At 42.6% G+C, this 11,211-nt stretch overlaps 1 protein-coding gene across 1 annotated transcript; it reads left to right on the forward strand.

Moving 5' to 3' along the window:
• Positions 1-1,020: 1,020 nt before the first annotated feature.
• LEPROTL1 (leptin receptor overlapping transcript like 1) lies at positions 1,021-10,549 on the forward strand. Its single transcript, XM_037055298.1, has 4 exons — positions 1,021-1,294; positions 6,125-6,200; positions 8,356-8,542; positions 9,190-10,549. The coding sequence occupies exons 1-4, from the start codon at positions 1,279-1,281 to the stop codon at positions 9,304-9,306; spliced, it is 396 nt and encodes a 131-aa protein (XP_036911193.1). The 5' UTR covers positions 1,021-1,278; the 3' UTR covers positions 9,307-10,549.
• The last annotated feature ends 662 nt before the right edge of the window (positions 10,550-11,211 follow it).

Raw genomic sequence — 11,211 nt, forward strand, 5'->3', positions numbered from 1 at the left:
GCCATCTTAGTCCAGTGATGGAAAAGATTTAAATTCAAATCTTACATTACCCACCTCCACTTGTATCTTTTAAAAACCCTTCAAAAGATTCTTTCTGCTCAGAATGGGGGGGAGGGCGTCCTCATTCTATAGGACTTTGCTGTATAACCCCACTGCCCACCCCAAACCCCAGCAAGCCAACTGACCTTCTCTCCAGCGGACCAGGTCCTACGCTCCCACAGTCTGCCGCCCAAACTCATCATCCCAACCTGGTTCACAAACACACAATCCCATCCCCGGGATCGCTTTTCCCTCCTCTCTAGTTACATATCTGTACGTCCCATTGTTATTCCTCCCTCCGAGAACTTTTTTTTTTTTACTGATCTAAATCGAAGGCTTTCATAGAACTATTCACCCATTACCCTAGCAATTATCACTGTTGTATTTCCCGCATTTTTGTGTGTCTATCTCACTGAATTAGAAGCTCCTGAATAGGACAAACCGAACCCAGTTCGGTGACCTCAGTGACTTGCCCTGTTGCCAACACATAGTAAATGTTCAATAAATTTCTACAATGAGTTAAAATAAGTGTATTTGTACCTCTGCTTTTTTCTTATATTTCTAGCCCTCTCACCACCCGAAAAACCCGGCGATCCTCAGACTCCCCAGAGACTGGGTTTGTACCAAATCCACCCTTTACTGGGTCCCACTGCTTTCTCCGGAGGTGGGTTTCACCAGAGCCCTAGTTCTGAGTCGGAAACCGGGGAGCCACGTGCAGACCAGTCAACTAGCCTTACTTCGCCTTTATTACAAGGCTGGGAAGAGAGAGAAATGGATGCGCCTCGAGAACCGCAAAATTCTCCCCCAAAGACATCACACCGTGCCTTCCGAAGGTCGGCGGCTACTGGCGATCCCTGCTCATCAAAGACTCTGTGACACATCGGGATGCCGGAGTAGCTTCAGAATTGCGCTTCCGCCAACCCTGAGAAGCATCTAGGGGATGGCGCCGGCACGCCCCGGAAGCGGGGCCGGGGAGGACAGCCTTCGAGGGCGGCGATCTGCCGGGTAGCTGACAAGCGAAGGAAGGGGTCGGCCTCCCAGCCCCAAGCCCGCGCGTCCCGCGCGTCCCCCGCGTTCCCCGCGCCCCCCGCACCCCTGCGCGAGTGCGAGCCGCCGGCGGAAGTGCTGCGTCGCGCACTTCCGGGTGTTGTCTAGTAGCTGCTACGGCCGCGCGTCTCTGGTCTCCGGGCCGCCGCCGCCGCCGCCTCGGGTCCTGGAGCCAGGAAGGACGGTACCGCCATGGCCGGCATCAAAGGTGGGCCTGGGATACAGGGCGCGGGAGGGCCGAGTGGCCGCCCGGCGCGGGGGCGGAGGGTCCCACGCGGCCCCCGCACGCTGCCGCCCGGGCCGGAGCGCGCTCCCCGGGGTCCTGCGCCCGAGGCCGGCCCCTGACCCCCCGCCTCCGCTCCGGGGTTCGCGGTGGGCGCGGCACTCCCGGTGAAAGGACCGAGAAGACCGCGGCTGCTGCGTCAGCCCCCACTTTCAGCTGATCTCGGCAGCCTCTCTCTCTCCACCCATCGCCCCCCGTGCAAAGAATGAAGTGGTCTGTGGTCCGTTTCAAGTCCCGCAGCAACTCCTTTTGCAGGAGTTTGCATCCGAGAAAGACGGGGGCAGAGTGTGGAGTTTGAGGGGGTTGAGACGACTAGAGATGCCAGTTACGGAAAATCAGTGTCATTTCCCACTTAAAGGCACAAGTGCAATCTTCGGGTGCTGAGCCGAATCGAGTCGCTCAGGAAGGATTAGCCCTGGAAGGGTTAAGGTCGGTTCTTCCCGAAATCTCGGCGACCACGTGCGGTCTCAGGAGCCGCGCTCGAGGCTTTCAGCGCTCCTAAAACATGTATTTTGATTTGTGGTGTTTGTGCAGTAGACTAAGACCCTCTAAGCGACTCCAAAGTGTTCCTGTTTTCTGCCCTCTCCCGCCCTTGCACATTGAGGCTTTTTCACATTTGAAAGTTTTTATTTAGTTGAGTTTTTTCAAGATCAAATAGTGTTGAAACTTAATGAACAATTCGTCGTTTGGGTGTATTATTTTCTTTAGAAATAGGAATATAGTAATGTTGCGTTCTTTTCAACTGTTCTGTTGTTGTGATTAGAAACCGATACCAGTGAGTAGCGTTTTCAGTTTGACGATAAACTTCACTGATTTCCTGACCTGCGGCTTTGTAAAAGGGGCAGCGAAGCAGGAAGTGAAAAACTTTGATAGCAGTGTTTTTTTCTGTGTATTTTATATCCTCTACGGAGAACTTTTGAGCATTTTTCCCAGAACCACGTTTTTCTTTTACTATTTCGTGTTTAATTTCTGAAAACATTTTGTTCCCCGTGTAAAACGTGGTCATCTGTGCAGCTGAAGCACTTAATAATCTCCTTTTGAACCATAACAGACCTTTTAAAGTTCTTGTGTGAAAGGCAGTCATGGTAGACGTTGTGGTTTTTAGGATGTTGCCAGGTTCCCATTTCTTCGGTATCGTTAATGCAGGAGTCTCTTAAAATAACTGTAATTTCTTCCTGTAAACATGGATAAATATTTACTGGGCGGAAGTGTCTCAGATGGAATTGTACTTAACAATTTTGGTTTCAGTAATAGCTATTATGATTAGGATTGTTTATCAGGATAGTTTCTTCCTGTTGGCCTGTTTATATTAAGGAGTGTTGCTACAGTTGGAGTTCATTACTTATTATCGAGACGCTTGCCTATTGCTTTGCTATATAATGGGTTTTTCTGATAATGCCTAGGTTAAGAAATTGGTCCCCTCTGCTGCTGTAATTTCTCTGTAATCGCTGAACCAGCACCCTGTCTCTTGAGAGTGTAGGTAATTGGGCTGTTCTGTCCCTAGGGTAGAGGCTTTGGGAAGAGAAACCAGACTCATCTAAGTTTCGTTTCCAAATGTTGCATCACTCAATTACAGTATAAATTTTTGTCTTGCTGATGTGTCATCTAGGACAAGCGCTTGTACGCAAAGGATGAAATTTGTATATAAGTGAACCTAGTTGCTAATTTCATAAGACTGGAGACACTTGACAAGACTTGGGAAAGCACTTTTGATCAATTGACTTAACCCCATTAGCTTTGGTCCCATGTGACTGGGAAGTGAGATGTCACATAATTTTGACACCTGAATCTTAGCTCATTTTAATTTCTTGTGTTTATTAAAGAAATTGTCTTTCATTACCTGTTTAAGAGCATACTCAAAGAATTTAGACTTTCTTTTCTGATGGTAAGAACGAAATAGTTGTTCTCTGTCACAGAACAGTTACCCTCAGAGACTGAGTCCTAAAGCTACTGGCCTCTTGGCCAAGATTACCAAACACTGGTATGCTTTTTGAGAATTTTTCTGCCTGGTTTAAAAAATTTTTCAGTCTCCTCCCTGTCAGGCTGTCTGTCAGAGGACACATCTTGCTTATATGAAGTTCATCTCATCTTTTTTTCATTTGTTTCAATGTGGGGAACAAGATCATGAAACTTAGAAAATTTTATGTCATAAATTATAGGTAACATCTTTTCTGGGAGGAAATGTTACTTTTTACTTAATTTTGTTCAGGGTATATGCCTTTCTACTGAAAATATATTTATAAATGAGCAATCATGATTCTTTAAAATAATTTTTTATTATGCTGAAATTCACACACTAATTGTATTACAAAACATGAACAGATAACCTCTGAATAAGAGCCGAAGGGTCTGTGTATAAAGAATGTTGGCTTTAGTGTACGGGCTCTGTGACATGCATTTTTGTCTCTTTAATGACCTTCATTTCCTCCAGGATTCTAAGCTATATTCTGGGTAAATGGCTTCTGAATAAATAAGGTATTATTATATAGTATCCATAGTGGTGAACTTAGCTGTTTGTCAACTACATTTAAAAAGTAGAGATGGTTTTTTACTTCTTCAGCATGTCTTATAACAAATATCTTTAATATTCAGAGAATATTTGCATTTCAGATCTAGTCCAACTCTCGTATAAGAAAGAACTGACACTCAACTGTAGTTATTTAGACAGCTAGTAGGAGGCTGATAGGGGATAGGACCCAGCATCTCCTGACTTTCAGTTGAGGGCGGTGTCTTCTTTGCTGCCTCAGGCACACTATCTTGCCCTCCACGCCCTCTCCTCTTCCCTTCTTCCCCCACCCCTTTGGCTCCTTTCATTAATTCTATAGGTATTTAATATTGAGTGTTAGGAGTGGGGTATGAGCATCAACAACGGAAAAACTTTTCTCCTGTGAAATGAACAGTTTAAAAGGAAAGACAAATACAAATCAATGTAAGTGACAGCTGTGGTAGCTGAACAAAGGGCGGGGGGGGGGTGTATAGTGTAAGGAGAGCCTCTGCGTTTGCAGGTCCCTCTTCCTGGAATGCTCCCCCAGGCACCCACATGGTCCAGTTTCTCATTTCGTGTAGAGCCCTGCTCAGATGTCACCTCATCAGAGGTGCCTTCCCAGGCTATTGTATCTAGAATAGCATTCCCTCCCTCTTATCCTGCCGGGTTTTTGTTTGTTGTTATTTTTAAAGATTTTATTTATATATTTTTAGACAGAGGGGACAGGAAGGAGAAAGAGAGGGAGAGAAACATCATTGTGTGGTTGCCTCTGGTGTTCCCCCTACCAGGAACCTGGCCTGCAACCCAGGCATGTGCCCTGACTGGGAATTGAACCAGCAACCCCATGGTTCGCAGAATTAGAAATACATTGATCACTTATTTCTTTGCTTAATTCTAGGCCATTGATTAACTATGCCTATTCAAGAAAGTTGTTCCTATTCACTGGTATATGTGAAAATACTTTGTAAAATATAATACTGTGTGTGGGTGTGGGTGTGTAAATTGAGAAACTACCATATTTTCGGACCATAAGACACACCTAGGTTTTAGAGGAGGAAAATAGGGAAAAAATTTTTGAAGCAAAAAATGTGGTAAAATGCCCTGGCTGGCATAGCTCAGTGGATTGAGCGCGGGCCTGCGAACCACACGATCGCGGTTCGATTCCCAGTCAGGGCACATGCCTGGGTTGCAAACCAGTTCCTTGCAGGCTAACTACCAGCAGGGGATGCACAAAAAGGCAACCATACATTGATGTTTCTCTCCCTCTCTCCTTCCCCTCTAAAAATAAATAAATAAATAAAATCTTTAAAAAAAAATGTGGTAAAATATTTAATAATATAAATAACATAATATTTCATCAATGTAAATGTAAACAGAACTCAACAACAACATTAACAACTATGATTCCCCCCCAAATGTCTTAGGGGGTGTGTATTACAGTCCAAAAAATACAGTATATTTCAACTTAGAATGGATCTGTTGCTTGTGATAATGTCTTAAGATAATGATACCACAAAAGGATATACACAATATCCTGTACATTTTGGATACATTTTTCATGTCAGTTTTGTACATATTGGGGGTATACATATATGTAAGAAGCAAAAGCTACCCTGGTTGGTGTGGCTCAGTGGATTGGGTGCCTACCTATGAACCAAAAGGTTGCGGGTTCAATTCCCAGTCAGGGCACATGCCAGGGTTGCAGACCAGGTCCCCAGTAGGGGACATGTGAGAGGCATATCTCTTGTACATAAAGGTTTCTCCCCTTCTTTCTCCCTCCTTTCCCCTCTCTCTAAAAGTAAATAAATTAAATCTAAAAAAAGAAGAAGCAGCAAAAGCTGAGCGGGAGAGATTCCCAGAGGATGGGGCTTCTAAAGTCCAGTAAAGCCGACAGTGCAGAGTTTCTCCGTGTACTGCTTTTCAAAACTGTAATAGTCTGTGGAGTAACTGCAGTACTAATGTCTGGAGGAGCCTTGCTCTTGCAGATTGAGGCACTCATTAGAAGTGGAGCCAGTAAAGGGAATTGGGTGGTGTGCTAGCAATAGGTCAGGGCTTTGAAAGTCGTTATTGCTTCATTTTGCCTTGGAGATGCTCCAGAAGACCTATTCGGAGACTAGGTAACTCGGACTTTGAACGATAACTTAACTTTCAATACATTTGTATTTTTGTGCATTGTTCTGCTTTTTGCTTCTGGAATTATAAGTAATGTTCAGACTGCTAATAGTAATAATACCTTAATTAGTATTTCTACTTGACTTTTTATTTTGCAGCTTTGATTAGTTTGTCCTTCGGAGGAGCAATTGGGCTGATGTTTTTGATGCTTGGATGTGCCCTTCCAATATACAAGTATGTAAAATTTTTATCATGTTGCATAAATAAGATAAGATTTTCCTACTTTTGAAGCTTAAAAAATGTTTATGCCTGTAAGAGCAATCCTGAGAAATGTTAATTTACCAAGGTCAACACTTTTTTAAAAAGTCTTGACTTAAAATTTGTGAATATTTTAGGACACCAAGATGCAAGAGACTTTGGACTATTGCTCCTAGAGGACTGCTGAGCCTGTGACCGCACAGTGGCCCAGACCCACTAGTATCTGCTGACAAAATTAAACGCAAGAAAGTCAAAAAGTCCTTTCAGCAAAAAATACCACAGGCAGAGTCGAGAGAAGTTAAACTAAGAAAATAAATTATGTAAGCAGTTACTTTCCTAGGGTAGCAAGGAATTTTAAAAGTTAATAGGATAAATTAATAAGGAAAATGTGGACAGCTCAATAGAAAAATAAAGCAGAAAATGAAAATATATTTTTCAACAAGTAGGTAAAAGAACTGCAAGTTGCTTATAAGTCCATGAAAATATGCTCCGCCTCACTCAAAATTAAATTCATTGGCAAAAATAAAAAAGATGTAGGCAAACAGGCAGTGTCCTGCGCTGAGAGTAGGAGGATAAACGAAGAGCAGTCTCTTGGAGACCAGTTTGCTCACAGCTCTCAAAATGTAAATTCTTTTCCTATAAACTCACCTTTCCACTTACTAGAATTTCTCCCACAAATCTACTTGCAGGTGTTTGCAGAGATGCGTAGTTGGGGGAGAGTGTGGGTATTCGTGGCAGCCTTGTTTACAGGAACAGACAAAGCTGGAAGTATCCTAAAGGTCTAGCAAAAAGAAATGGTGAAATTATGGTACATCCATCCATGGAAACATGAGGCGGTCTTAAAAAGGATGAGAAAGAGCTATAATTGCTAATATGTAAAGTTCAAGCTGTATCGTTGAATGAAAAAGCGCAGTGATTCATTTACCGAATTTTTTGGACTGTAAGACACACCCAGGTTTCAGAGGGGGGAAATGTGGGGGAAAATTTTGAAGCAAAAAATGTGGCAAAATATTTAATAACATAGACTGCCACATCCCCCACCCCCCACAGTGAGCCAGGTAAGCTACATTTGGAGTATAAGACATACCCCCCCTTTTCCTCCCAAAGGGGGGTTGTCTTAAGGTCTGAAAATGCGGTCTGGGTTTCGCGTTTTTCTGTGTGCGAGTACAGAAGGATCCCCAAAAAGCTCAAAAGGAGAGTTAGGAAAAAACGGGTGATGTGGGCAACTTCGACTTTTTGCTTTTTGTGCTTTTCTGCTGTTTAAATTATTTTTCTTAAGCATATGTTCACTTGTCATTTTTTCTGTTCCCAAAGTATTTAAGAAAGCCTTTTTAGTGAAAACAGAGATAAATCTTTGTCAAAAGCCTGTAAGTGTAAGCAGATCTCCACTCTGATGTGCGTTTTATTTATGGTAATTTTAAAGTCTGTCTCTTCTTTTTTAACTTCTTATTGTGAGATAATTGTGGACTGTACAGGATTTGCCAAAACAGCACAGGCAGCCCCCTGTACCCTCCACAGTGCCCCTCAGCGGTACCGTCTTACCTTACCTAGAGTTATATTAGCATAAGGAGGAAATGGCGTTCCAATAGCTAGACTGTAAACTAAAAGCCATCTACTTCTGTTGTGACAGATTCTGTATTCTGGCTGGAACTTTGCAGTATTACTTTCAGTTCAGTTTCCCTCTCTGGATTTCAGTGCTTTGGGAGTCCCTAGTGACCCACGTAGAGCTCCGAGGCATTCCAGCTCTGTGCTAAGGCAGAATATCATTGAAGTTAAGGGCATGAATTATGAATTTTAAAACTCACTGTGATATCCCTATTTTCCATATGCCTTTTTATTTATAACCTAAAAAACGTTTTTAATTTAGGGCCTTGGTTCCAACTCTTGTAATTTTTAAAGCATTTTCTTTTAATATAAGAAATATTTCACTAATTGTATCATAATTGACATTAGCAATGCTATGATTCTCAATGTTCCTCATTGTAGTGTTCAGGTTATAGCTTATTTTTAAGCTAGATCATGTTCTGTACATTGAAATACTCCTTGTGTGGTCCTTATTTTTTTAAAGCATATTTTATGTGTAGGGAAATGGCATAGCAAAAACTACATTAACTTATTTTTCTTTTTCCAGCCAATACTGGCCCCTCTTTGTTCTGTTTTTTTACATCCTTTCACCTATCCCATACTGCATAGCGAGAAGACTAGTGGATGATACAGATGCTATGAGTAATGCTTGTAAGGAACTTGCCATATTTCTTACAACAGGCATTGTTGTCTCAGCTTTTGGACTCCCTATTGTATTTGCCAGAGCACACCTGGTAAGTGAATACATTCTTCACTAATGGAAAGTTTTTGTTAAAATGACATAAAAAAAGAGATAAAAGACATGGGAGCCTCGAGGATAGAGATTTTTAAAAAAACTTTTGTTGTTTTTAACTGGTAAAAATTACACTGGAGAGCATGGCTCGGGTCTGCAGCACCGTTGGCTCACCGATACTTTGCTGTCAGAATAGGGCGTGACAGCTCATCAGCCTGGTGCTGAACACCCGTGGGCCTGCCTAGGACAGCTCGAAAGGTGAAGATGCAGGGAGATCGTGGGTTCTTGGCAGGTGGGGGAGCACAGAAGAGAAGGCGGGTTACTTACGCTCGGTTCTTCCTCTCAAACCCCCCAACCAGACTCACTCTTCCATCTCCAGGGAAGCACAGAGCGGGGCTGGCCACCCTTGCCCAAGGAGAGGGTGATCACTCCTCTTGCCCCTTTAAAAGAACGTACATGACTGTGTTTTAACCTGTGATACTTTAAGTAAAATTTTAGATTCACTTCCCTCGATAATGTGAAAGTTACTATTGTAACTCTTACTTGTTTTAGATTATGATTGGCATGCGACTAGAGCCTTGATTTGTCTTTTATTTTCTTTGGTTTTCCTGTGTCTGTTAACTGAGTATTTGTGTCTTGTTTCCGTAGATTGAGTGGGGAGCGTGTGCACTTGTTCTGACCGGAAACACAGTCATCTTTGCGACTATACTGGGCTTTTTCTTGGTCTTCGGAAGCAGTGACGACTTCAGCTGGCAGCAGTGGTGAGAAACGGGCGGAGCTGCTGTCAGGTGGACTCTTGTCGTCCGTTAGCCATCCGCGCGCACGGAGGTGGGGCGGCACCGCTGAACGGTGTAGCAAGCCTCGGGGGTGTTCTAGGTGCTCCCCTCTCACTCGTATTGTAGGCGTACTATTTTCACAGAGACTTGCTAAGGGATTCAAAGGATTCTCTCTTTTGGAAAGTTTGATTTCACACTTACCTATAGTATGCTTTTGTGGTGTCCTGCTGAATTTAAATTTGTATGTGTTTTCCTTGTTCACTTTTTGTTTTAAATCAATATGCAATGTTAAACATTTTTTAAATGTAATGACTGTTCACATTGGTTAGAAATTAGATTTCTTCTGGCTTTACTGGGCTAAAGTATGTCTTTTCTCTTAAAAGCATTTAACCTTCATTATGACAGAAAGTTACAAGAGTAAGTTTCCTATCAGTCAGGATGTCGTCACTCCCAACTTTGTGCAGACATTTCGACCGTTGGCAGACCTTACAGACTGTGTACCCGGCACGAATCGGGCTGCGTTTGTACCTCACAAGGGCAGGGTGTTCATGCCACGCCCTCCATGGGGTTGCTGGTTTTGCCAGTAAGCAGGTGTTTGTGAATTGAACATTATTTTATGGAATTGCTACAAAAGAGTGCTTTTCTTCTCAATTATTTGAGGAATTTTTTGTTGAACTTTAACGTAAGGGTGTAAAACCAGATTTTTAAGATGCGATTTTTATTTACATTTATGATAAAGAGTTGCAGATAGTTAAAGAGTTGTATTGTGGGAAGAAACAATGTTGAAATCTCATTTTTTGAATCCTGTTTCTATTTATAAGGGAAATTTCTGACCCTCTGTCAGCCTTTCATGTTCTACCGTGGGTAAAGTGGTCATTCATGGAACTACTACTGATAAGGGAAAGTTTTGTGTTTGCATCATATTTACCAGGAAACCTTTCCCTGCTCCCTGCTTTTAATTTATTTTATACAGTGTCTGTGTTAAGTAAAATAACGTTCCAATGTCATTTAATAACACTTTAAATTAGAGGTGTTTAACCCACCTGGAGAGAAATTGCTGTGCCGGGCTCGCGCAGTGCCCTCTGCCCCCACCAGGCCTTGACGTGATTGACAAGCGACTTGCTGGTCCTGCAGGTGATTCCTGCATTAACAATTTAAGATTTAGACTGTGGTAATTGTAGTTCTTACTCTCTAAGGTTTCATCATATGTTATTTAAAACTATTTAAGACAAGTTTCCTGTATACCTCTCAGTTGTTTTCATTTTTATTTCATCGCGATAGAGCTGCCGTTTCCTCTTTAATGGCATTTATTGTGTGAATTAATGCAAAGCAGCCAAATCCAGCTGTACAGCAGCTTCAGACACAAACCTGACCCCCAAAATTCCCAATAGCCAGGCATGATCAATTGTAGTGATTATTTGCAGCTCACAATTGTCAGTACTTTTTCCAGGAGCTAGTTATGAAAATGTTCAAATTGGCCTGACAGTATTTTGTTAAGGACATAGATTTGTGTGTTTATTCAGTATACTTACATAAAACATTGTTTTGCCTTCGGACAAAGCTCAGTAATCATGACAGCCATCTTTAGTTATTTTATAAAGTTTCTTTCTCAAGAAAATGGGAGCAAACTCTGGGCTTGTTCATATTTTTACTGAAGGTGCCTAAAGGCCACAGGTTTTGTAGCCGAACCCAAGTTGTTGCTTGTAGCCATGAGATTGGAGGCAGAGTGAAGTGTCTGCACGCAGTTGTCCCATTTACAGCTGAGACTGCAAACGGCCTGCAGCGTCACGATGCTGTAGACTTACAGAGGAAGGTTCAGGACCACGCGAGTTAGCTGGTAAAACCACTGGGAGCTCAGGGCCTGTGATGGACTCCGTTTTGGGTTTTTGTTTTT

This window comes from Sturnira hondurensis, unplaced genomic scaffold (assembly GCF_014824575.4).
Source record: "Sturnira hondurensis isolate 20B ecotype Veracruz unplaced genomic scaffold, ASM1482457v3 Scaffold0008640, whole genome shotgun sequence".
Lineage (NCBI taxonomy): Eukaryota > Metazoa > Chordata > Mammalia > Chiroptera > Phyllostomidae > Sturnira > Sturnira hondurensis.